General features: G+C 55.8%; 1 protein-coding gene and 1 pseudogene across 2 annotated transcripts; both read right to left on the reverse strand.

The window, feature by feature from the left end:
• Positions 1-249: 249 nt before the first annotated feature.
• Positions 250-17658, reverse strand: EMILIN1 (elastin microfibril interfacer 1). Of its 2 annotated transcripts, none has more exons than XM_028725337.2 (8): positions 17116-17658; positions 10582-10707; positions 7959-8161; positions 5035-7020; positions 4837-4944; positions 3404-3421; positions 2419-2553; positions 250-1040 (listed from the first exon to the last, which is right to left on the reverse strand). In XM_028725337.2, exons 1-8 carry the CDS (start codon positions 17298-17300, stop codon positions 706-708), a joined length of 3096 nt encoding a protein of 1031 aa, XP_028581170.2. In that variant the 5' UTR covers positions 17301-17658; the 3' UTR covers positions 250-705. The 2 variants fall into 2 exon arrangements, with proteins under 2 accessions (XP_028581170.2, XP_028581171.2); XM_028725338.2 differs by having other exon boundaries at positions 7959-8158; positions 17116-17654.
• Positions 17659-21448: 3790 nt separating this feature from the next.
• LOC114595003 (glucosamine-6-phosphate deaminase 1 pseudogene) lies at positions 21449-22690 on the reverse strand (annotated as a pseudogene).
• Positions 22691-26499: the final 3809 nt, after the last annotated feature.

Genomic DNA, 26499 nt, shown 5'->3' on the forward strand with positions numbered 1-26499 from the left:
CTCCTCCCTCCCTCCAGTCCTGCGAAGGGGCCTCTCTTCCTCGTCTCATGTGAATGGCGGTGTTGGCTCCTTAGGGTGGGGCTCCCGTGTCTGGACCATCCATGGCAAGCCTGGCATAGCACTGGCATCTGAGCAGCTCTGCAGTGGGCGTGGCGAGAAGAGGCAGCCTCAGCGGTGGCAAAGCTGTGACAGAGAGCCGAGGGGGCAAGCCGGCTGGTGGTGGAGGGCGGTGGTACGAGGAGGGGGGGGTCCTTTCTCTGGGGTACGACAGACACAGATAAATAACAAAAGGGACCTTTTCGTTCCCGCTGGGCCACGGATGCAGCTGGCATTGAGGTGGCACTTTCTGTTGGCCTGGGCAGTGGCACACAGCCCCTGCCAGGCCGGGGAGCTGAGTGGGCAGAGGGCAGAATCCTGCCTTCAGGACCCACTCGCTCCTCCCCACAGTGCCTTGGGAAGAGAGAGAGTCTTGCAAGCTTTGTGCCGCCCCGTGGGTGGCAGGGAGGCCAAGGGGCAGGGGGTGCCAGCAAGAGGAGCGCCTGGCAGCTGCAAGGGACGCCCTCCCTGCAGTGTTGGCCCAGCGGTGGGAGGAGGGGGGCTTGGCCGGGGCTGCGAGAGGGCAGTGTGGAGGGGTCCTCAGCTCTCCCTTCCCAGGCTGGATGAGGCGCTGCTTCAGCCCGCCCCCTTCCCCAGCCCAGAAGCCGCCTAGACCCCCAAGTCATCCTCATAGAGCAGGGCTGCGCTGAAGACAGTCAGTGGCTCGTCCGAGGAGCGGGCCAGCCGGCCGGAGACCAGGTCCACGCAGAGAGTTTCTCCGGCCTCCATGGGGACGACCAGGGTGAAGACGGCCAGCGCTCCGGTGCTGGGCTGCCTCTCGGCCACCGGCTTGTTCTCCAGGCCTTCGGGCTGGTACCCGGCCGAGTCGCTGCGGGCGATGGCCTGGTTGGAGCGGGAGAGGACCGCCTCGATCTTCTCCCCCCGGTGGCCGGTCAGGATGGCGCTGACCAGGTAGCGGCCAGGAAACGGAGCGGTGAAGATTCCTGCGGGGGGGGGGGAGAGGTCCGTTACAGGTGCCTGCCATTGGTCCTCCCACATGCCTTGCACCCCACCCCAAGCACCTTCCCTGGCTTTGGGAGCTCTAGTTCTTCAACCCCTGAGAACATCAGGTCATTAGGAAAGCCCACTGGATCAGGCCAGCATCCTCCTTTCAGAGTGTCCAACCAAATGCCCACCCCCCCAGCTGTCCTGTTTTACCATCCCAGATCACAGAAGGCGATGGCAGCTTCTGTTTGGATCCCAGAACGTCCCGTTTAAGACTGATACCCTGTTGCAAGTCAGCAGAGTCACGCCAGAGCACTTGCTGGGTGTGGGAGTGTTGAGGATAGGAAGAGAGGATATATTGATTCAATATTGTCCTTCCTCACTCACACAGCTGCTAGCAGAGCACATTCCCCTGTTCATTGCAGGAAGCTGGGAGCAGCCAAGTACAACATTCCTTGTTTTCCTAGAGTGGACATGCGATGGAATGTTTGGTCCAGCCAGTCAAAACTTCCTGTTCCTCCTGGCTGGAGCATCCTTCCTTTTGCATGTGATAGAAGGTGGGCGTGACCTCACCTGTCCAGGTAACAAAAGGACAAGGCATGCTGCCACTCTCCCTCTTTTTCATTTCCCTTCTTCGTTTGACCAGCTTCTAGCTAGGACTGCTCTGCTAGCTTCTCAGCTAGCAGAAACACTGGGATCATTCCTCCCTATGGGATAGATCCACATGTACATATTTGTAACTACCGTATTTTTCGCTCTGTAAGACACACTTTCCCCCGCCTAAAAAGTAAGGGGAAATGTGTGTGCGTCTTATGGAGCGAATGCAGGCTGCGCAGCTATCCCAGAAGCCAGAACAGCAAGAGGGATCACTGTGTAGCGATCCCTCTCGCTGTTCTGGCTTCTGGGATTCAGAATATTTTTTTTTCTTGTTTTCCTCCTCCAAAAACTAGGTGCGTCTTGTGCTCTGGTGCGTCTTATAGAACAAAAATACGGGGTAAGTCTGCCTTCAGGGATCCAACTGTGGACTGATGTAAGTAAACTTCTTTTTATTGACTTTAAATAAGATTGTGACACCTTTATTCTTTTAAGAGGGATTCAAGGGAACTTACCAGGAACGTACAATTCAATCTGAGTCAGACTGAATTGTATACTAGTGAGAGGCTCACACGAGCCTGCAACCAGCTATCTGCTGTGCATGTAAAAAGGGGAATGTAACTCTACTAAGTAAAGGAATTTGCTAGTCCAAGTTAGGAAGGATATTAATAAACAGTATATCCTCTTCTGCCACCCTGAACATTCCCACACACCTGTCTTTCTGAGGCCCTCCCACCCCAAGCCCCACCTTCTCCTTCCTGCATTTCCCAGCCCCTCACTGACCAGATTTCGGGTCGTAGGCGTCCCCGTCGTTCAGCAGCACCCGGTCAAAGGCGATGGTCCCCGTCTCCACGTGGCGGGCTGTCAGTGCTGCAGTGAAGGAGACCTTGGGCGTCGTTCCGGGTGGCCCAGGCAGGCCTGCAAGTGGAAGGGGAGCGGGGGGGGGGGGACACACAGAAAAACTTTCAGGGACTTCTCCCTTTCTCCCTGCATTGACCACCCACAAGAAACTGACTCTCAAGAACTGGCTGGTTTCTGTGCTGGCAACTCACTCTGTATGTGCCTGCTTCCCTCATAACACCTGTTCTGCAGTTGTACGAATTCAGTCTCTTAGTGGGCACCACCTGCACTTCGGAACTCCCTGCCTTTTGATCAGGTTGGCGCCTTCACGGGACTCTTTTTGGCGCCTGCTTAAAACATCCTTGCTTAGACAAGCCTGCCCAGATGTTTAGAAAGTTGACGCAACCCTGTTTTTAGTCTGTTTCTATTTCAACTTTTCAGATGTCATAAATAACTGCCGTTCATTTTCCTTATGATAATTTTATTGCTGTTTTGCTGGAGACGAAGGGAAGCAGACATGTTTTCCTTTGTTCCTGAACTATGCTGAATAAACGCTTGTAAAATAATGCTTACACGTGGCTCTGTCTGCCTCTTCTGCTGTGAGAAGATATACACACACTGCTGATAGAGCGTGCACGGGTCTCTAAACGTATCTGAGGCTTGTATCGCTAATTGATGCTGTTCCAAGGGAGACCGGTGATTGTCCGGCTGCCGGCCGGTGGCTGGAGCCAGCTGGGGGCCTGCCTGATGCCCCCGTCTCCCCAGCAGTATCCCAACAGAGATGACTGGCTGTGCTGGCTGCTGGAACCCAGTGGCACTGAGAGGACACCAGTTGTCTCCCCCCCCCCCCAGCTGCAGTGGACAGGAGCAGCAGCATCCACACACCCCGGCCTCCCCCCCAGCCCCCACATCTGTGCCCGGTCATTACCTTGTTCTCCGGGGAGACCTGCAAGAGACAGGAGAAGATGGGTGAGACTCACAGGGGACAAGGGAGAGGTGGGAGGGGTCATCCCCATCCCACTTGTTAATTCATTAATTGCTATTATTGCTATTATATTTATTCAGATCCCGCCTTTGAACCCAGGCCAGGATCCAAGGTGGCTTGCACAAATTAAGACACAGGGAAGAGATGCAAAGCTAAAAACATATTGTGGATCATTGTTAAAAAGTAATTAAACCCTAACAGAATGAAAACAAATCTCTTAAGATACAGGTAATACCGTATTGGCCCAAATATAAGCTGCACCCGAATATAAGCTGCACCTTTAAAATTGGAAGGAGGGGGGGAAGGAAAAAAGAAAAAGCCCCCGAATATAAGCTGCTCCCTTCCTTGCTGCTCCTGGCTGCGTACTGTGGGGGCAGGGGGGGGGGGAGTTGGGCTGCCTTGCCAGCAGCCTTTCCCCTTCCTCGCTCTCTCCCTCCCGGCCTTGGGGGAAGAAGACGGGGGAGTATGTGTGGGGCGGGCACCGCTTTGCCATGCTCCTGGCGCTGTTTGCCCTGTTCTCTTAGCTGCATTGCGTAAGGTTGTAAATATAAGCCGTACTTTAACTTTTCACGGTTGGAACTTGGAGGAAAAGTGAGGCTTATATTTAGGCCAATACGGTAAAAACAGTCCGGCACTATGACAAGCCCTTTCCTTTAAAAATAAAATAAAATAGTCAGTTCCCAAATGCCTGTTGGAATAAGGGAGTCTTTAGCTGCTGGTGGAAAGACAGCAAGGAGTGAGCCAGTCGGCCTTCTCAAGGCAGGGAGTTCCTAAGATGCTAGGAGCCACCACCAAGAAGGCCCTCTCCTGCTTCTGCAACAAGCAGGCCTGGAGGTATTAATGACCCCCTAGAGACAAGACTGGGTGCTCTCCAGGAGGGAGGCTGGGGGGGTCATGTGTGGTCAACCAGGCAGGTGTGCACACCTGAGGTGGTGGAGAAGACCTCTGGTGGAGGGGGGGCTGTGGGGTTGGCAGCTGCCACTCACGCAGCTCACAGTCTCAAACGGGGCAGAGCAACCCAGCATGGGGCAGGGAAGGGGACCCCCTCCCAGTGCACCTCCTCCTCCGTCCAGGAGAGGGCGCCAGCCCACTGCAGCACATGGAGGGTTAATTGTTCTGGGGAGACTCTTGTGGCCTTCCAACGGCCCCGATCCCATGGTGCTCCCAGGGCAAGGAAAAGGGGCGTGTTGGGACACAGTTGGCTCTGGGAAGCCAAGCAACCCCCGATTTGTAGAGTTGGAAGGGATTCCCAAAGGTCATCTAGTCCAACCCGCTTCCGAGGGAGGCACAGAACCATTGGAAGGGACCCAGAGGGTCGTCTTGTTGCTCCGCTGTCAGACACCATGATACAAAACTCAGCCTGGCCCGCTGCTCACCTGGAGGCCCCACAGAGCCGGTCCTTCCGTCCTTGCCAGGGGCCCCAGCTGGGCCTACGGGCCCCTGCTTCCCCATGGGGCCCTCCAGTCCAGGGGGCCCTGGAGGTCCTGCAGATGGAGAAGAACATTAGATGTCTAGGCAGAGACAAAGGCAAGAGGCCCCCCCCCGCCCCCTCCGTTCCGCCCTAGAGTCTGTACCTGTGAAATCCTGCAGGCTGAGGCCGTGCAGCTGCCCCTGCAAGGTCTGGAGGGAGCCGTTGAGGGTGCTGAGCCGGCGGTGGATGGTGCCCAGCTGGCTGCCGTGGATCTTGTCCAGGAGGGCTCCGTGGGTCTGCAGGGTCCCGTTCACCTCCCGCAGGCAGCCCCACAGGGCCGAGACGTGCTTGTCCAGCCCCTCCTTGATCTTGCGCAGGCTGCCGGAGACGGTGTCCAGCCTCTCGCACGCCCCCTCCAGCTTGGCCAGCCTCTCCGCCAGCCCCCCGGAAGCCCGCCGGCAGTCGGAGGCCTCCACGCGCAGGGCGCCCCCAAAGCGCTGCACCTCGCGCCCCAGCACCTGGAAGCGCTCCTCGCTCTCGCTGACGTGCTCTGTCACCTCCTGCTGGACCCGGTTGATCTCGGCGATGATGTGGTCCTTGGTGGTGCCCAGCTCGTGGATGTCCGTCTGGTGCTTCTCCACGGTGGCCTGCAGCCCGGCCAGCGTCTCGTTCAGGGAGCTGAAGCCCAGGATGACCTCCGACAGCTCGCCCTGCAAGGACTGCAGGTGGACGTTGGAGCTGCCCCCGATCACGCTGAAGCCGTCCAGCGGCCGGGAGGCGTCCCCTGCCTCCTTGCCCAGGTCAGGGCGCCGCCCGGGAGGCTGGCAGGCGGCCTGGCAGACCTCCACCTCGGACCGCAGCTGGCCCACCTCCTCGCGCAGCTCGGCGCACTCCTGTCCGCAGGAGAGCTGCTCCAGCCCCCGGACCTCCTTCTCCAGCTCCTCCAGGCGCTGGCGGGTCCGGTTGGCCTGCAGCACCAGCTCGGGGGGCCCTGCGCTGACGGAGACCACCATGCGGTTCTCCAGCTCGCCCACCTCCCCTGCCAGTCGGCTGAGGGCGTCGCTGTGGGAGCCCACCAGACCCTGCAGGCTGCGCAGCTTCCCCGAGACGTCCAGCTGGTGGAGGTTGCTGCCCAGGACGCGCAGCTGCCCTTCCGTGTCCAGCAGCCTCCGCTCCAGGTCGCTCAGGATGGTGCTGATCTGAGAGTCCTGGTTGCCCGCAGGGGCGCAGATCTGCGTGCAGGCGTGGGCCATGCTGTGCACCCGCTCCAGCGCCCCCTGCTGCTGCAGGCTGCTGTCCTTCAGGGCGCCCACGTCCCTCGACAGGTTGGCCAGCGCCCGCCCCATGTGGCTCTGGAAGTCGTTCAGGCGGGAGAACACCGAGTCCAGCTGGCCCTCCGCCCGGCGCAGCCGCTCATCCGCCCCTTCCAGCATGACCTGGAGGTCCCCAAAGTGCTCCTCCAGGCTGCGCTGCGTGGTGTTGACCCTGCTCTCCACCTCCGACATGCGCCGGTCCACGCTCCACGGAGGCGGCGGGGGTGTCCTCCGCCCGGCCAGGTGCTCGCTCAGGGCGGAGAGGGCCTCCGTCAAGGCGTCGAGGCGCCGCTCCAGCCCGCTCACCCTGCTCTCGGCCCGGGCGCAGCAATCCTCTGGCGGCTGGGAGGCCAGGCGGCTGACGTGCTGCCGGACGGTGTCCACAGCATCCCGGTTCCGCTGGTCCACGGAGGCCACCAGCTTCTCCAGAGCACGCATGCGGTCCTGGTCTTCCTCCCGCTGCTGCCGCAGGTCGAAGACGCCCGTCACGCAGGAGGAGCAGGTTTCGTGGATGGTGCGCTCCACCTCCCGCAGGACCTCGCCGTGGACGTCTGTCCCGCCTCCCTGGGCCACCCCCTGCCCGTTCTCGTGGTTGGAGATGCGGTTGTCCAGGCGCTGCAGGTGGCGCTGGATCTCGTTGAGGGTCTCCTTCATTTCCGGGTGGGCGGCTGCGTCCGCCGGCTGCTTGCCGTTCAAGGAGGACTCGACGGCCCTGCGGACGTCCTCGGCCAGTTTGGTGTTGCTGGTCTCCATGGTGGACTGCAGGTCCTGCAGCTGTTTGCTCAGGTGCTGGACTTTCTCTTCCAGCTGCCGGACCTTCTCGGAGTCCCTGTGCCCTGGGAGAGGAGAGAGAGAGAGAAGACAGCCACATCAGGAGACCTCCACTCAGGTCTGTCACCTGGCAAAGCAGCTGCTCCACCCAGCAGGGAATCAGACCCTCTATGCAAGGGAACTGAGCTACACTGTGCTGATCCTGAGCTGCTGGTGAGCTCCCAGCTAAGGTCTTGCAAAGATGCTTTGAGAATGGAGACACCTGGATCAGGATAATAGAGACAAAATTGGGCTCAGCTCCACAGACCAAATTTACTAAATGCCTCTTTCAAAGCTAACCTCCAAGGCTGAGGTTATGAGCTTAAATCTCCCAAGACTTGGTCACCTCACATAACCAACATGTTTAAGTCTAATTAAGGCATGAAGGTGTTTAATACCATAAGGTGTCCTGCCAGGCTTATGGCTAATCACACCTATTGTTCTGCCAGTCTGCTTGTGAAGAGGTTTGAGTTGGTTGCTCCAGCTCAGACCACATGGCTCTCACAAGCCACTCTTGAGTTCCTATGCCAATCATTTAGGAACTTTCACCAGTTTCTAACAGCTGGTTTTTACTGCCTGTGCAGCTTCTCTGAAGCACATGGACCTGGCCATTTTTAACTTAACAAGTGTGGGGTCTTTTTCCTTTGCTGGGGGGAGAGGGAAACTTTGGAACTCACATTAAAGGGCATATTTTAAAGGTCTAAGAGCTGGGGTTCTCTCACCAAAGAGTACTTGCCCCAAACTTAGAGCTCTGCATCCAGGAATTCTTTTATATATCAATATCATTTTTCCTTGACCCAGTACATCTCGTGCCACCGGGGTTGGCATTGTGACATTGGTGACTTGGCCTGCAGTGGTGGGGGAGAGGTGAGGGTTCTGCCCAGTGTGTGGGTCCAGCCCCCCGCCTCATCCTCCTGGGTTGGGGTGGCAAAGCATCTTTCCCCCTGGATCCTGCCCGGGGTACCTTCTCCGCCAAGACCGCTGAGCGTGTTGCTGAAGCCGGAGAGGTTGGGACGGACGGGCTGAGTTCGTGGGCGGGGGGTGGTGGGCAGCACCCCACCTTCGGCGCAATCGTCACCCGAGTAGCCGGGGCAGCAGCGCCACTCCATGTCTGAGACAGTCTTGTAGGCCACCTTGTAGCGAGGGCGAACGAAGCTTCGATACCTGCTGGTTGGGAGAAAGAAAAGCACTGGTATCCGGACTGGGACTGGGACTGGGACTGGGACTGGGACTGGGGGCAAGGGGTGCCCTGGGTGTTTCAGATAGCTGCCAGTTAGGGATTCTTCAGCTGTGATTCCTGCGTTACAGGGGGTTGGGCTGCAGGATCTTTGGGGGTCCCTTCTGTGGGATGTGACATCACAGAAAGCAGTCAAGTACAGCATTTCCTGTTTGGCCAGAGTGGACACACAGGGGGATGTTGCTCCAGGGAGGAGGACTTCCTGTCCCACCTGGTCTGAAGCATCCTCCCCCTGCGTGTGACCAGGTAGGTGGGCGTGTCCCTGGGAGACCCCATAAAAGGGCCGGTCTTGATGCTGCTCTCTTGATGGTCTTTTGCTCTCTGCTGGCCCTCAGCCAGCAGCACGTGGGCTCAATCCTCTCTTCTGTAACTACAAGCTAAAGCCTGCCTTCAGGATCATACTGTGAACTGGATGTACGTAAACTTCTTGTTACTTTTAAGAGAAGACTGTTTGTGTCTTTATTCTTTTTAAGAGCGAATAAAAGGGGAATTTACCAGGAACAATCCAACCTGGACAAGCCAGACTGGATTACTTAACGCAAGAGATTCTGACGAATCTACCAACTAGCTTCCTGCAATGTACAGGGGAATGTACTCTGCTACCAGCTCACTAGCATAAGTGAGAAAGGATGATATTAAATCAATATATCCTCTCCTACTATCCACAACATTTCCACACCTTCCAGTTCTACAGTTCTATTACTCAAGGCATATCCAAACTCCTTTTTGGGGGCCTATTCTGGCCCGTCAGTCAATTTAATCCAGGCCCCGTGGCAGTATATGTCCTGGGGTGAAATCCTAAAAAACAACTTTAATCCTAAAAAAATCTCAACAACTTTGGTCGGCCCTCACACATGTTCACTTCATGTTCACATGTTCACTTTCACTCTTTGAAAAGAGCTTTTGGTCTGGTCTAGTGGGCCTCCATCTGTCATGAGAGACAATGGAGTATACCTCTGGGGGTGAAGTAAAATCGCTCCATTGGAAGCACTAGGATGCAAGCCTGGGCATTGTGTCTGGAGGTCCTGGGCTGCCCAAACGACAAGACCCCCCCCCCCCAGCCTCACTGATGGGGGGCCAAAGGAGACCAGAGCAAGAGGCTGGGCTTGGCTGCAGGAGTTGCTGGAAAGAGGCGTGCAAGACAACATCCAGCTGCCTCAGGGACTCCACCCTGGATTTCTGTAGGGTTTCCCTCCTGAGCCTCTTCTCCTCCCAAAGATATCTCACAAGGCAGTGGAGGTTTAGGATCAGAGCTTTCCTTCCCAGTAGCCCTGCCAGTACAAGAGGAAGAGGTAGAGCTGGTCCCATTGAGAAGGTGACTGGAGTGTAGTGATCAGGAGGGATTGCTATGAGGAATTATAAAAAATACGAAGCAAGCCATTTGTGCCAGCAATGAAAGCATTGCGTTGCCTGGGTTTGATTCATTGACAATAATTTCTGATCAATCCATGCCTCTGCATCCCTTTCCTAGTTCTACGACTGACAGGCACGTATCAGCATTTTAAATACACAGGCCAGTTGTTCATCAGGCATCCTGGGTCATAAAAATGATAGTTAGCTTTGATGTAGTTTAATCTTCAGGTAGATCTTAAGGGCCAGGAAGAGAGTTCACAAGGAAATCCTCTTTCCTTGCCATTCTTCCTTCCTTTCCTGCCTGTTTATGACCTCCGGGGTTTTGCTGAATGCATTCCTCCTCTAGTCCTGTTTTATTTACTCTCCGATATGCCTTCATGCTCAGAGTAGTCTTTACAGTTAACAGGATTTCTTCTGATCTGACTTTGTCCCACGTGGGTTTTTTTGAAATGCTCAGAGGAAATCTGATTGGTTCTTACTAACACTGTGTAAAAAGTTCTTTTATGAATAAAACGACCTGGGCCGAGGGGTGGAGAGGGAATTATTATACACACCCCTCCCAGAGTCTTACTGGTTAAGTCTCGTGCGTATTTTATTAATCAGAGTCCAATCCTTCCTTGCTTTGGGAACGCTACACTGGAGGGGCTGGACACTCTGTCCTCCAAATCAGCACAGCAGAGGAGAAGGCCAGAGACTCCCTCTGCAGGCACTGACTGGCAGGCGCACCTGCCTCTCCTGGGCTGTTGAAGGAGCGGTGAGTGGGTCTGCAGTCCTGAAGATGCCCACCAGGGGGCAGGCAACCCCCTCCCTGGCTCCCGCTGGGCAGCCTCTTCCCTTGATGGGCTGGGCACACGCCAGGCAGCAGCCACAGGCATCCGCCACTCCACCCCATCTGCCCACGGAGGCCGTGACCCCGCAGTGCCCCACCCAGGCAGCCAGCAGCAGCACAGCCCACCAGCAGCCCTGCGTGGCCCCCTCCAATTCTCCCCACACTCACGTGATGACGCGGGGGCACTGGAGCTGCCCCCAGGCGCACGGCTGGTAATCTGGCTTGACGTAGGTGTCCACGCCATCCTCCACGACGCAGCTCACGCTGCGAGAGACCACGTAAGCACACCAGTTCCTGCAGCAGAGAGAGAGAGAGACTGGTTGCAAGAGGCACTGGGAAAACCCCCCTGCCCCACACTGGTTTCAGTCCAGGCCACAGCAGCAGACCCAGAGCAAGCCCCACGCCAGACCTCCACATTCCCGGAAGGCCTCTGTTGCAGGCAGACACGGAAGGCAGGGGTGAAAAGGAGCCAAGGCGCCAGAAGCCCCGGGTTCAGTGCCAAGGCTTCGCCCTCCAAGAGGTTCTCTGCACGCATGCAGAGTGTGCTCTGCTCCCAAACCCCACCCTGCCCACAGAGAGCTGAAGAACAGAAGAAAAGAAGCGTTGCTCTGGTGGATCAGGCCCATGGCCCACCTAGCTCAGCATCCTCTTCTCACAGTGGCCAACCAGGTGCCCCTTCCGCAGGATCTGAGCACAAGGGCATCACTTTCCCCCTCCTGTGGTTTCCAGGCTTTCAGAATCTGCTGGAGGCTGAGCATAGCTGTTATGCTGACACACACACCCCTTCATAAACATGTCTAATCCTCTTTTAAAGCCATCCACTGTCTCCTGTGGGAGGGAGTTCCACAGGCTAACCCGTTGACTCCAACCCACTTGGGGTGGAAGAGCTGAGCTGCTCCTGGAGGCTTTGAGGCAAAGAACCACAAGCTCTTTTTCGGAAATCAAATTCCAGTGGCTGAGGCCAGGAGGGAAGGGAGGTCAGCCAAAGGCTGGTGCTTTGGTGGTGCTCTCTCCTGGACTAGGAAACACCTCAGCAGAGCCGCATCCTGGCCATTGAAAACCCACGCCTGGTCCCTCCCTGTTCCCATGCTCAGCTAGTCTCCACACCCACCAACATTGGCATCCAGGGCTTCAGATGCGCCACCAAGCTTAGAACACCGTAGAATCATAGAACTGCAGAGTTGGAAGGGACCCTCAAGGGCCATCTAGTCCAACCCCCTGCAAGGCAGGAATCGCAACCCTGACAGATGGACACCCAAACTTCCAAAGCCCTCAAGTGAAAAGGTACGGTAAAGGCCCCCGGATGGTTAGGTGCAGTCAAAGGTGACTATGGGGTTACGGCGCTCATCTCACTTTCAGGCTAAGGGAGCTGGCCTTTGTCCACAGACAGCTTTCCGGGTCATGTGGCCAGCAGGACTAAACCGCTTCTGGTGCAATGGGACACTGTGACGGAAACCAGAACACATGGAAATGCCGTTTACCTTCCTGCTGCAGCGGTATCTATTTATCTACTTGCACTGGTGTGCTTTCGTACTGCTAGGTTGGCAGAAGCTGGGACAGAGCGACAGGAGCTCAGTCATGGGGATTCAAACTGCCAACCTTCTGATCAGCAAGCCCAAGAGTCTCCATGGTTTAAACCGGTACATTTCCAGACACAATTCAAAGTGTTGGTGCTGACCTTTAAAGCCCTAAACAGCCTCGGTCCAGTATACCTGAAGGAGCGTCTCCACCCCCATCATTCTGCCCAGACACTGAGGTCCAGCACTGAGGGCCTTCTGGCGGTTCCCTCATTGCGAGAAGCCAAGTTACAGGGAACCAGGCAGAGGGCCTTCTCGGTGGTGGCACCCGCTCTGTGGAAGGCCCTCCCACCAGATGTCAAAGAAAACAACAACTACCAGACTTTTAGAAGACAACTGAAGGCAGCCCTCTTTAGGGAAGCTTTCAATGTTTAATAGATCATTGTATTTTAATATTCTGTTGGAAGCCGCCCAGAGTGGCTGGGGAAACCCAGCCAGATGGGTGGGGTATAAATAAATAAATTATTATTATTATTATTATTATTATTATTATTATTATTATTAACCATAGCCTTAAGCAACAGCAGCCCCCAACTGTGACCCTCAGCAACTAGTATTCAGAGACACCAGTGGAGAGATACCTTGGCCTTGATGTGGTCGCGGATAACCTGCCCCCCCCCCCCCCTGTTTTCACCCAAGTCCTTACTATGGGTCAGTGGAGGTGGACTAGTCCTGCCTTCCTTTCCTTCAACAAATCCCAACTCTAACCCCCTGCCCTCCCCCCCACTTCTTTTGCATCTGAAAGGCCAAGAGCTGGTTGCTGTGGCTTTTTTTTGCAAATGGGCAAGAGACAATTGTGTGGGAAGGTCTGAAAAGGATTTTTCTCTCAACCTACATTTGCCATCTTCTGTTGCTTCAACACTAATTATGGAATTATGGAATTATGGAATTGTAGAGTTGGAAGAGACCCCAAGGGATATCTGGCCCCAACACACACAGTGGACAAGGACATGAGAACCATTTCATTGTTGTTGTTGTTGTTATTATTTAGTTGTTTAGTGGTGTCCGCCTCTTGGTGACCCCCTGGACCAGAGCACACCAGGCCCTCCTGTCTTCCACTGCCTCCCGCAGTTTGGTCAAACTCATGCTGGTAGCTTCGAGAACACTGTCCAACCACCTCGTCCTCTGCCGTCCCCTTCTCCTTGCGCCATCCATCTTTCCCAACATCAGGGTCTTTTCCAGGGAGTCTTCTCTTCTCCTGAGGTGGCCAAAGTCTTGGAGGATCTGTCCTTCTAGTGAGCACTCAGGGCTGATTTCCTTCAGAATGGATAGGTTTTATCTTCTTGCAGTCCGTGGGACTCTCAAGAGTCTCCTCCAGCACCATGATTCAAAAGCATCAATTCTTCGGTGATCAGCCTTCTTTATAGTCTAGCTCTCACTTCCATACATCACTACCGTTTAATTAAAAGGTAAAGGGACCCCTGACCATTAGGTCCAGTCGTGGCCGACTCTGGGGTTGCAGCGCTCATCTCGCTTTATTGGCCAAGGGAGCCGGCGTGCAGCTTCCGGGTCATGTGGCCAGCAGGACTAAGCCGCTTTAATTAGGTGGCTCTTAATTCCCACCATGCAGTGACTTAAACTTTAGAAGTTCCTAGTTGCTGCTAGGAGGAAAATAATAAGTGAGAGTTTTTTAGAGAGCGGAAGGGAGCATGGAAGAAGGTTGGTGTCTCACGGTGCAGGACTCTCTTCCCAACATTGCCTGTGGCCAAAGAGTTCCAGGAGGTTCTGGTCTTAATTCCAAAACCTGCAAAGTCTATCTGACCACATGCAACAGGCTCATTCTAAAGAAGATGTACCAAACTCACAACAGCATGTCTCTTTCAACTTGCTAAACTCAAGCCAGACGTGAAGGCTTGGGAACCGACCAGCTGGTCCTGCACTCTGGATCAAGCCCTCCCCGATCCCAGATTAACTCCACTCCTTCTTCTGCTTAGTGTTTTACAAAGCTTTGTCTAAATTAATTAATTAGAAAGAGAAAGATTTTCCTCCCTCTTTCATAACACTTGAACTCCTAGATGTTCAATGAAGCTGAAGGTTGGAAGATTCAGGACAAGCCAAATAAAGCCCTTCTTCATGCAGTACAGAGTTAGACTGTGGAACTCCCTGCCACAGGAAGCAGAGGTGGCCACCAGCTTCGATGGCTTTAAAAGAGGATTAGACAAATTCATGGAGGAGGAGAGGACTATTACTGTATTTTTCGCTCCATAAGACGCACTTTTATCCACCTCCTAAAAAGTAAGAGGAACTGTCTGCGCGTCTTATGGAGCGCATGTGTGGTCCCTGGAGCTGAATTGCCCAGGGGCAAAAAGCAGATCGTGCTTTTTTTTTAGAAAAAGGGAAAGGGGTGTTGAAAGGAAGCAGCTGATCGGCAAGCGATCGGGAGGGAGATAAGGGAGGCTAGTGATAAAGGAGGCTGCCTGGGAGGGGGGAGGTAAAAGCCCATGGATCCTCAGGATTTTTGCATCGGGTCACCCCAAATTCACCATCAGATCATATAGCATGTCCATGGCTACAGCCTACACCAAAAAAATCACGCACCCACTGTTTTGTGGGGCCGCAATGGCGCAAAAACATGGTTACAAAGCACAGATCCACATGGATCCTCAGAATTTTTGCATTGGGCTACCCCAAACTCACCATCAAATCACTTATCTTGTCTGTGGTCACAGCATGAACCACAAAAATCATACATCCACTGTTTCGTTCAGAATATTTTTTTTCTTGTTTTCCTCCTCTAAAAACTAGCTGCTTCTTATGGTCAAGTGCGTCTTATGGAGCGAAAAATACGGTAAGGGCCACCAGCCACAGTCAAAAGCAGCACTGTGAGAACAGGATGCTGGCCTAGGTGGCCCATTGGCCTGATGAGAAGGGTCCTAGGCAGAGGGGAGGAGGGGCACGGATGGGGCAGAGGCATCGGAGTGAAGTTCTTCAGAGAGCAGGCCCCACTGATACAGCCTGGGACTGTCCCACGGGAGCAGGGAAGGCGTCTCCAACCCTCGTTTCTGGGAGATGATCAGGATCTTGAGCAAGAGAGGATGTGGCTTCAGCTGGGAATCTCCCTTTGCTTTTCTCCAAGGGATGAAGGCGGCTCTTTTCTGGCAGAGGAGGCATAAAGGGGGGGGGCATTGCTCCACAGTCACCCCCTCCCTCCATGCACAATTGCAGCCATCGAGGGCTGGTCCATAGGGGGAATGGGGCCCTTCCCCACCTGCCCCCCGCCAGCTCCTGCCTGCTCTTTCTCCCTGCACTTAGATATATCATCTTTTTCTCTCGAAGGAGCTCAAGATCTCTTCTCAATTAATCCCCACAACAACCCTGTGGCTGAGAGAGGAAGGGACCGGCCCCCAAGGTCAGACCCGGCGAGCCCCATGGCCGACACTCTAACCACTGCACCACAATGGCTCTCACAAGCCCTGGCCCCTCAGCGTCCTCCTTCGCCTCATTTTGGCCCTCCTAAAAATCAGCATGGGGAAAGAGGATGGGGTCAAAGCTATGAGTTGGCCTCTCATTGGTCCAGGCTCTGCCCACCTGGCCTCTCCACCCCCCCCCCAGTCCCAATGGGCACCAGTCACCAACTGGTCACGGCTGGGTGCTGGCAGAATTGGGGCTGTTGCGTCCAGGAGACATTTCCTGCCTGCCTTGGTCTCCCTTGTCCAGGGACCTTTGATCAAGGAGGGGTGACCTGGCTGGGATGGGCAGCTGGGAAGAGGCCAGAGGAATTGCCTCCAGGCCTTCCGGGCTGACCCTGATCTGAGCCAACATTAAGGCTTCCCGGCAGCTGGTTAATATTTGCCGGCTTCACCTCCTCACCTTCCCCGCTGCTGTCTCACAGGAAGTCCCCTTTCCAGCATTTTCTGCTGGGTGAGCCAGGGCTCGGCCCCAGAAGGCTTTCCGCGTGGAATAATCACAGGGGGCGCCTCTGAGGGCGTGCAGAGTGCTTATTCCTGCACCGCAGCCACAACGGGTGGGGTAGGGCAGCCCCTCGCAAGCCTCAACCCAGCCTGTGTCTCTGACTCTCTTTCTCCATGGGGGGGGGTCTCCCAGGCGCCCCCGGAGGTATCGCCCCCATCCTTTGGGGATTTCTGGAGGACGGTTCAAGCTGGTTGGTCCTATTCCTGGCTGGTTCTACCTGTTGCTGCAGCAGCGCTACTTGGAGGGTCTGAATAGCTGCCTTGCATTCCGTCGCGAATCCATAATCTTGGGAGCCCCCAAAACCTGCCCACGAGGAGGGGCCTGGCGAGGAGAAATCTGGGAAAGACCCTCCCTTCCCCCGCTCCTGGGTTGGTCTGGGAATCTCCCGGAGTACTAAGAAAGACCGAGGGGGGGGGGTGAAGGTGGCCTACAGAGAAGAGCCCCTCTTTGGCGGCATCCCGCCCCCTCCCTTGTTGCTTCCCCGGAGGCGATGCTGCCGCCGACTCCCACACCGGCTGTGGGGTTGCAGCCTCAGACTTGCAGCGTGCCCCACTTGCCCCCCGCCCCACAGACTGGCTTTCCCGACAACCTCCTTCTCCCAAGCCTGGCACCCACCCAAACCTTCGCCTCGCCTCTCCCGCAGAGTCCTTCAGGGAGTCTCACCCCCCCCCGCCCCCGGCCAGGCGCCCCGGGGCGCGCCGTCCCCTGCCCGGACTCCGAAGCAGCCACGTCCCAAGTCCCCGTGGACACGCCCCGGCCCAGCACCCGCAGCCCATCCCCCACCGCCCGGGAGGAGCCTGGCTCGGGTCGGACGGGGGGGGCATATCTTCATGGCCTGTTGGCACGACCCCGCCCCATAGAGCCCCCCATCATCCCCTTGGCAGCACAAGGCCCTCCAGAGCCCTTGGCAGGAGCTGGGGGGGGGGCGCGGAGTCCCCACTTCTCTCCTCCACTTCAGAAGGATGTTCAAGAAGCCCCCAGCCCTGCTCCGCCTTCCCGCCCCCTCGAGTTGGTTTGGGTCTTCCAGCCTCCAGCGCCCCTCGCTCTCTTGGCGCCTGCCTGGCATGGAGAAGAACCCCGCGAGGGAGATCCCTGCCCGAATTCCGAGGCGAGCGCGGCTGCCAGCCAGTGCAGGCATCGCGGGGCTGGATGCCCCCCCCGGCCCGCTTCTCCCTCCCTCTCTCGGTTTCTGCCCCCCTGCGCGCCGGCTTACCTGTGGCGACTGGCCACGCGCGCCCCTCCGTTGGCCGCCTGCCCGGCGCCCTGGACGTGCGCGGCGAAGGGCAGCCCGGCGCCCGTGTAGAGGCTGTAGCGGGGCGGGTAGTTCATGGTGCCCGCGGGTCCGGCCAGCAGGCCCCACCAGAGGCAGAGCCACGAGGCGGCCCCGGGGCCGGCCATCCTGGTGCTTGGGGGTCCCGGCGAGGGTGGTCAGCTGCGCATGGCGGGGGCCCCCGACGCCAGCCCGGGACTCCCTCCTGGCTCTGCGCTCGCTCTGGGCTCCGCCTGGGCGCGCAATGACACTTTTGCAAACTTCGCACGGCTAGCGGGCTGGCTCACTCCCCCCCGACTTCCTGCCTGGCCGGCCTGGGCCCCCCCGCCCCGCCGCCGCCCATCGCGGGCTTCCCCGCTCCCTCGGCCCGGGCTGGCCTCGGCTAGCCCCCCAGCTCGCCCCCTCGCCTCGCCAGCCAGCGCCCGGCCACCGCCAGCAGGGGAGTTTCGGCCTCTCCTTCGGGCCGCCCCCTCCGCTCCGCGCCCTCCTCGCTGCGGCTGCCGACATCTGCTTCTCGTTACTGTCGGGGCCGGGAGGAGGAGGGGGTGGGAGGAGGCGCGGGGAGGGGGCGGGCGCGGGCCGGCAGCCAGCCCGCACGGCCCCCGGGAGGACGCGCGGCGCGGCTACCGAGCGAGGTGCCTGCCACGGGGCGGCTGGCCACGGACCCACCACGCCGCGGGGGCCCCGTCGAGGGCAGCCCCGCCGCCGCTGCTCCGGGTGGATTCCCGGCCCCCGTCCCACCCCAGCCGCCCCACGTCACTAGCCAGGAGAGCTGCCAGGCAGGAATCCGTCTGGACGGTCCCCAGGGGTGTGTGTCACGTCTGAGACAGGGAAGCCTTTGTTTCTTAGACCTCCCCCGGCTGGTTCCTGCCCGCCAAGATCGCTTCTGGGATCTCTTTCATCCCCATCGATCCCTCGGGGACAAGACCCCGGCCCTGAAATAACCTCCGTCCGTCCCACGCCTGTCCAGCCAGGCTCTCCCGGGACCCCAGCCCCACCAGGCGCGAAGACCACGAGGCAGGAAGGCAGGGGTCATCCCACGGGGGACCTCGGAGGACTGCGGGAGAGGCTGACCCAGCTCAGGCTGCCAGGAGGCTCAGAGCCCCCCCCCCCCAATTCCCCAGAAAGGTCTTCTGCCCGTGAGGTGAGGCAGCCCTCTGGAGCTACAAGTCCCAGTGCCCTTAGAGAACTATAGTTCCCTGGGTTCTTCCAGTGGGGAGGGAGCTATGTCCTTTAGAAGCATGGCATGTAGACAGCTAGTCTCAAATTGAGAGATAAGAGCAATTGTGTTCCCCACTGTCTGGTACTCAGAGCTAGACTGCCCCTGGGCATGGAGGTTCTGCAATCGATATGGAGACCCAATGAACCAAAGAAGGACCAGCATCCTGTCCAGCCAGTGCCCCAATTCCTCTGGGGAGCTGGCAAGCAGGACCCAGGCCTCTCCCTGCCCTCTCCAGCAGCAGCAGCCGTTGTTGTTGTTATACCGCCCTGCACCCAGAGGTCTCAGGGCAGTTCACAGCGCTAGGAAAAGGCTCCCTGCCTGGTCAGTGTGCGCAAGGCTGGGCCAGGAGAACCAATGGACTGACTGGGCAAAAGGGCAGCTGTCCGTGTTCCTGCGCATGCCAGGCCCTGACCAGAGGTCAAAGGGTCACAATGGGCAGAGTGGAGCAGTGTGGGTCATCCAACCCATTTATAGTCCTCTCTTGAGGCCCCTTCCAAGTCTGCCATTCTGGGATTGCAAGCCCAGTCTTGGGAAATGGGTTGTTTTGAGAAGAAAGTCACAGGGTCCAGCTGAGTCAAGCGTCTCTCTCTCTCTCTCTCTCTCTCTCTCTCTCTCTCTCTCTCTCTCTCTCTCTCTCTCTCTCTTTCTCTTGCCCCAAACAGCCACACACACACACACCCGGCCCACAGCCAGCTCTTGGCTCTGGCTGGCCTGCCTTGCTGCAAAAGTTCAGGGGGAGAGCAGGAGAAGGCCCGGCAGAGCCAGTGGCCCCCACTTCCTCTGGAGCTGTGGGGGGAGGCGGGGGGGGGGGCGAGAAGAGAATGTGCAAGCCAGAGGCAAGCCACACACCACTCGCTCTGCTCTGCCAGCTGGGATTTGCCAGTGGACACGACTTCAGTGTTTGACTTTTATTGTGGGGCGATGTGATGTTTGGCCTCAAGGGAGGAAGCAGGAGAGTTGTGTGTGTGTGTGTGTGTGTGTGTGTGTGTGTGTGTGTGTGTGTGTGTTGCGTGCCCTACTTGGGCTGTTATTGCGCAGGGAGCAGGGCTTCAATCTCTGGCGGGGCTTGCCATAAAATGCCTCCGCCCTCCTAATGGCTTTTGAGACAGGCCCCTCAGCTACTGTTTGCAGAAGAGCAGGAGGGAAGTTCAGAAGTGAGGAGGAGCCGAGGTGGGGCAGGGGTTGTGGGCCCCATTTCCTCCCCACCCCCATAATTTGATAATTGTGCATGAGTTTTTTGGGTGAGGGGCTAAAGTGACCTCCCAAATGAACACCCCCCCCTTATCAAACCACACCACGTCTTGCCTTTTCTCTTGGACAAAGGACTTCCCAGCGGTCAGCAGGAGGTTCGGCGGGTGCTGCTGTTCCCTCAGTGCGGGGCTGACCCTACCATTAGGCAAAGTGAGGCAGTTGCTTCAGGCAGCAGTTCCTAAGGGGTGGCAGCAGTCTCCCCCTCATCCTTCACCTGCAGGCAACAGGTGTGGTGGAAGATGTTGCCCCATTGGCAGAGCTGATTCAGCTGCCAGTCTGGTTGAATACTACGCAGGGACTGTGGGGACGCCATCTTGACCTTTGCCTCAGGCAGCACAATGTATTGGGCAGGCCCTGCCGGCATCAGTGTGCTTCCATGCTGAGGGAGTGTGTGTGTGTGTGTACCTTTTGCATTTCTGCCCTAATAACTGTGCAAGAGACTTGCAATGCTGTCAAAAGTGGCAGTTGTACCAGGATAGCTCACTGATCTCAGGGGACTAAGAGAAAGAATGGAGAAATATACTCTTTACATGCTCAAGTGCATCCTTTTAGTTTGGAGCATTGAAAACAGCAGCAGGCAGGAATCCAAGTCTGTTTCCTAGCGCTGTGAAGCAGGGTTAGCCCTGAGCCCTGAGCAGAGACCCCCCCCCTCAAAAAAACCACTCCTGCTGCGCTACAGCCAAGAGCAGAGCTGTGACGGGTGGGGGCCCCTCTCTCCTCCGCCAGCGTCCCCTTGAAGACCCCTCAGTCACATGTGTTACATTATGCCTCCAACTCATGATGCTCCCTTCCACGCCCCTGCCCCCCCCCCAGAAGTTCAGTAGGGAAGGTGGGTCTGTGGGGGGGGGCAAGGAGGGCAGAGTGGCTTTGCAGTGAGTGGGGGGGGGGGGTCTTGAAGAAAGTGCAGCTGCCCCCCAGAGCCATAGCTAGGTGATCTTGCACTCCTGGCAGAACCGTCCAGAAAATAGCGAAAAACAGGGCCCCCGCATAAAGACCCTTTATTTAAAACCTTTTCTTACGAGGCAATAATCAATATTTTTATTTATAGGCATATTTATGGACATATTTTAAAGCCAATTTTGCTGGGGGGCCTCGTCTGCACCCCTGGCAGGGGCCTTCCTCACCACCCCCTAGCTACGACCCTGCTGCCCCCTTCCTCTGTGCCCCACAGGTGTCACATGACTCTGACCCCGAGACCCCACACGGCCACCACCAGGGAGGAGGAGAACCTTGTGTGGGTCTGACCGCTTCCTGTAGAACAAAGGGGGCCTTGTGTGTGATGCCCCAACACAAGCCCTGCATCTGCCTTCTGGGACCGACAGCAACTCAGGACGACCCCCCCCCCCCCATGGACTGCTGAGCGGTTGGGGCTGAGCAGGTCAACGGCAGCGATACCCCCCTCCTCACCAGGGTGCCAGCTCTCCCCCCTCGTTCCTGCTAGCGATGCCCTCCATCCCCGCCCCCCCCACTGTTATGCACTGAGTTGAAGAGGATCCAAAAGGCAGCAGTTTGATTGGTCCTACACAATGGGCCCCACGTGATTGGCTAATTCTGGGATTCACCTGTAGGCCAATCAGGTTGTGGATTCACTTCCACCTTGAGCTGGATTGGGTGGCTCCTGTGGACCAATCACGCTGCTGCCTTTTGGATCCTATTCAACTCAGTGCATAACACTGACACCTTGGCTCAAATAGCTGATGGGGTGTGTGGAGAAGACCCCTCCTCAATATGGTTCTACTGGGAAGCAGGGAGGACCCAAAGAGGCTATTTGGTTGTTGGTTTTTTTAATGTACGGATGTTAATGTAACAAATGATGAGTAGCAAAAGCTCCACATTTTCACGTCCCATTCTTGGTTACAGATCATCTTTTTGCTATGCAGACAGATAACATGTTCAGATTTTCTTCTCCGTAACCCTTAAGTTATGCAGTGCTCTGTTAAGGAGAAGAGACAGCCTCTGTTTCCTCATTTGGTCTTTAAAAAGGGGCAAACGGACAATCAGTTCCATGGTGCAGCTGCATCCGTTGCTACTGCCTCACCATTGAGAAAATGACATTTTCCAGTAATGTGTTTTTCTGTAGAGCGTTCCTGAGATGCAGAGGCAGGAGGCTCTCAACCAGCTCCACGTAAGCGTAAGGACCAGTTGCTCCAAATCGCAAGAGGCTAGTCCTTATACGGCTTCTTGGACTGCCCTCTGCCGGCTCCCATTTCTTTTATGCTGTATAGTGGATCCACGAGCCTGTTGTGGACAAGCATCAGACCTTGAAAGTGCTTCACAGTTTTCACTTTAAGTTCCACCGTGGCGTCTTCATCACACACAAAGACAGTGCGAGGATGTTGCTGAAAGGCAGACACGGTCCACATGTGGCTGACTCCTTCCTCGATCGCCTTGTACAAAGCAAACGCCTTGTGGGCTCCTGTGATCAGAATCATCACCTCTCTGGCGTCCATGACTGTGCCCACTCCAACGGTGAGTGCCATGGTGGGCACTCGGGAGAGGTCTCCACCAAAGAACCTGGCGTTAGCCAAGATGGTGTCCATAGCTAAGGTCTTCACTCGGGTTCTGGACACCAGGCTAGAGCCAGGCTCATTGAAAGCAATGTGACCATCTGGGCCAATACCTCCAACAAAGAGTTCGATTCCTCCAGCCTCTTTGATCTTCTTTTCAAAAGCCTCACACTCCTCTTCCAGGTTTGCCGCCTTTCCATCCAGAAAGTGGGCGTTTTCAGAGGAGATGTCGATGTGCTTGAAGAAGTTGTTCCACATGAAGGAGTGGTAGCTTTCGGGGTGATCCTTCGCAAGACCCACATACTCAGTCATGTTGAAAGTTTTCACATACTGGAAAGAAAGATCTCCATTCTTGTAATATTCTATTAGTTTCCCATAGCATCCTAAGGGAGTACTTCCGGAGGGAAGTCCAAGGGTGAAATATTTGCTTGGACCAGGACTAAACTGGATGATCCGATTCCTAATGTACTTTGCTGCCCATTCGCTGGCCTGAGCATGGTCCTCTAGAATGATGAGCTTCATGCTCACCGTTCTGCTACAGTCCTCTCCTGGCCCACCTCTTGGTTGAGCCGAGAGAGAGGCTCCTTGGTGACATCACTTGCACCGCAGCTCACTCCTGTGGAAGTGATGATGTCACAGAGCAAAGAAGAATGATGTCACTGAACAGCCTGGCTGTTCCTCATTGGGAGGGTTCTGCCTGTGCTTGTGCGTAGAAGGCCCTGGAGACTTTCCTCAACACTTTGTTGTTAGCTTATAAAACTATATACCACTATATCATACTGTACGCCACAGTGGTTTACAACTTTATAAAGCCATAAAACCATATTGTTGTTGTTGTTTAGTCGTTTAGTGGTGCCTCTTCGTGACCCCCTGGACCAGAGCACGCCAGGCACTCCTGTCTCCCACTGCCTCCCACAGTTTGGTCAGACTCATGCTGGTAGCTTTGAGAACACTGTCCCACCATCTTGTCCTCTGTCGCCCCCTTCTCCTTGTGCCCTCCATCTTTCCCAGCATCAGGGTCTTTTCCAGGGAGTCTTCTCTTCTCCTGAGGTGGCCAAAGTCTTGGAGCCTCAGCTTCAGGATCTGTCCTTCCAGTGAGCACTCAGGGCTGATTTCCTTCAGAATGGAGAGGTTGGATCTTCTTGCAGTCCATGGGACTCTCAAGAGTCTCCTCCAGCACCAGAATTCAAAAGCATCCATTCTTCGGCCATCAGCCTTCTTTATGGTCCAGCTCTCACTTCCATACACCACGACTGGGAAAACCAGAGCTTTAACTATACGGACCTTTGTTGGCAAGGTGATGTCTCTGCTTTTTAAGATGCTGTCCAGGTTTGTCACTGCTTTTCTCCCAAGGAGCAGGCGTCTTTTAATTTCGTGACTGCTGTCAGCATCTAGTAAAATAAGAAAAACTTGCCTTTTTAAACTATTTGCTTGCTGGTCATCCAGTACTTAAATGAATAAAAACAGAGCAGTGTTAAATATGTAGTTTAAAATAGAGCAGAAAAGTGCACTGCCCTTTCCCTCTCTCTCTCTCCCTCTGTGTCTCTCCACTTTCAAACTTGTGGTCCAAGCTGCCAGATCTAAAGGGAGCACTCGTCCTCCCTCCATCATGATGGGGGGGGGGGGTTAGGGAAGGCCATGCCCTGAGGCTGGGACTTATTACAGCCCCCTGAGCTCCTGGGGTCCCTCGGCCTGTCTGCACGGAGACTGCCACATAATCCCTGGGGTGTGGCTGATTGGCAGGAGGGGGGTGGGCCTGAGCAAACCAGCTTGGAGGGGCGAGCAAGGCAGCAGCTAGCATGTTCAGGGAGATCAGATCCTGGATCAGCATAACATGGGTGGATCTGGGTGGAGCGCCTGAGTCAACAACAAAGCAGAGCTTGCCCTCCGCAAACAGGCAGGGGGGGGGAGCAGAGACACAGTTGGGCTTGGTTTGTGCCAACCATTTCCATAACATTTTAGTTTCTCACCGTGAGGTGGCAAAAGGGATACAGGGAAGGCAGTGGAAATGGACCACGACCTCATCAAAGCTTCTTTAAAGTGCCTGCTGCAAGCATAGTAATGTAAAAACTCTCCGGCAAGTACTGGAGGTTGGGCAGGGAGAGGCCCCTCTGAGCTCCGTCAGGGGGGAATTCCACAGAATCGGGCCCACAGTACTCTGAGTAAGTATTGTGGGGAGAGAGAGAGCAGGGGGGGGGTGTCCCTGGTTAGCAATGGAGGGGAGACGACAGCATCGCGCCTCCTTCCTCCTTCCTAAAACAGCAGCCTTGGGCATCCTGGTGCTTTCCATATAGAATCATGGTTGGGAGGGACCCCCAAGGGTCATCTAGTCCAACCCCCTGCCATGCAGGGATCTCAGCTGAAGCATGATAGTGGCCATCAAGCTTCTGATTAACAAGCTCCAAGAAAGGAGAGTCCAGCACCACTCCTGGGAGTCTGATCCACTGCGCAACAGCTCTTTCTGCCAGGAATTTCTTCCTGGTGTTTAGTCAAAATCTCCTTTCTCGTAATTTGAAACTGTTGGTTCAAGTCCTGCCCTCCAGAGCAGGATAAAACAGGATTGTTTCCTCTTCTATGTGACAGCCTTTGAGATATTTGGCTCTCCTATCTCCTCTCAGTCTCCTCTTTTCCAGGCTAAACATTCCCAGCTCCTTCAACAGCTCCTCATCAGGCTTGGTTTCCAGGCCCTGGATCGTCTTGGTTGCCCTCCTCTGCACACCTCCCAGCTTGTCAACATCCTTCTTAAATTGTGGTGCCCAGAACTGGACACAGTATTCCTGGTGGGGTCTGACCAAGGCAGAATAGAGAGGGGCTATGGGGTCGATGGGGTCACGAAGAGTCGGACACAACGAAACAACTAAACAACAACAACATGACTTCCCTTGATCTGGACACTAGACTTCTGTTGTGTGGGATGTGATCCATGAGATTCAGTCAAGTACAACACTCTTTGTAATGCCTGAGAAGACATGCGGGGGAATGTTTGGTCCAGCCAGTCGAAACTTCTTGTTCCTCCTGGCTGGAGCATCCTTCCTTTTGCATGTGACAGAAACTGGGCATGACCTCACCTGTCCAGGTAACAAAAGGACGAGTCATGCAGCACCCTCCCCCTTTCTCTTTTTTGACTTCCTTCTTCGTTTGACCAGCTTTGTTTGCTCTCAGCTAGCAGAAGCACTGGGATTTCCCCCCCATATGGGGTAGATCCACATGTACATATTTGTAACTAAGTCTGCCTTCAGGAATCCAACTGTGAACTGATGTAAGTAAACTTCTTTTTATTGACTTTAAATAAGATTGTGGCGTCTTTATTCTTTTAAGAGGGATTCAAAGGGAACTTACCAGGAACTTACAATTCAATCTGAGACAGGCTGAACTGTGCAATAGTGAGAGGCTCACACGAGCCTGCAACCAGCTATCTGCTGTGCATGTAAAAAGAGGAATGTAAACTCTGCTGAGTAAAGGGACTTGCTAGCACAAGTTAGGAAGGATATTCATAAAGAATATATCCTCTCCTGCCACCCTGAACATTCCCACATTTTGGAGAGTCCATCCCCTTCCGATGTCCTGTGTTTCACTGTCGAGCTGCTCTTGCGGACGAAAATCTTTCCCTGGTCAGAATCTCATTTCTTGTCCTTTAAATCCCTTGGCTCAAATCCTACCCCCTGGAGCAGCAGCAGCAGCAGAAAACAAGCTGGCGCCACCTGAGCTGTCTGGTGATGGTTCAGACTAAAACTCCCAACAGGTTGGAAGCCTCACTTGTGCTAAAGCATCATCACTTGTGATTCCTGCAGGGGGTTGGACTAGATGACCCTGGGGAGCCCTTCCAACTCTGCATTTATAGGATCACAAAAGGTGGGGAACCCATCCCCTTCTGGTCTGGCCTTTCCTTCTCGGGGTGGGTGGGGGTCTTCCCCGTCACCTGATGCAGCGCCATACTCGCCCGGCCCCCTGAACACGCACACCCGGCCCCTCTCGTCTCCCAACACCCCCCCCCCCCTTAGCCACAAGCTTCCTCCTGAATCCGGAGCCCGGCTGATCCCTTCGCTTCTCGCCTTCTTCTCTCCTGACTCGGTTGCGGTCTGCCTTGTGTCTCCCGCCTCCTGCCAGAAGCAGCCCCAGGGAGGGAGCGGCGGGGGGGTGTGTGACACGGGGGGGGGGTCCCAAACAGGCCACCCGAGTCCCACGCTGGATGTTGGGGAGGGGGAGGCGCTGAAAGAGGTTTCTGAGTGTTTCTGGTGGGGGGGGGGAGGCATCGCAAGGGCTGCCGCTGTTGACACGGGAGGGGGCATTTCTCCAAACCCCCCCCCCCATCTTTTTGAGCTTCTGCAGCCAAAGAAAACCTCCGCG

This window comes from Podarcis muralis, chromosome 3 (genome assembly GCF_964188315.1).
Source record: "Podarcis muralis chromosome 3, rPodMur119.hap1.1, whole genome shotgun sequence".
In the NCBI taxonomy this organism is placed as follows: domain Eukaryota; kingdom Metazoa; phylum Chordata; class Lepidosauria; order Squamata; family Lacertidae; genus Podarcis; species Podarcis muralis.

Bases quoted from the DNA above. Each gene is read 5' to 3' on its own strand.
- EMILIN1 (XM_028725337.2), bottom strand. From the start codon at position 17,300: ATGGCCGGCCCCGGGGCCGCCTCGTGGCTCTGCCTCTGGTGGGGCCTG. The intron at 8,162-10,581 runs GTGAGTGTGGGG...TCTCCCAACCAG, and splicing joins CAGTGCCCCCGCGTCATCAC to CAGGTATCGAAGCTTCGTTC. The intron at 4,945-5,034 runs GTACAGACTCTA...CTCCATCTGCAG, and splicing joins CAGCCTGCAGGATTTCACAG to GACCTCCAGGGCCCCCTGGA.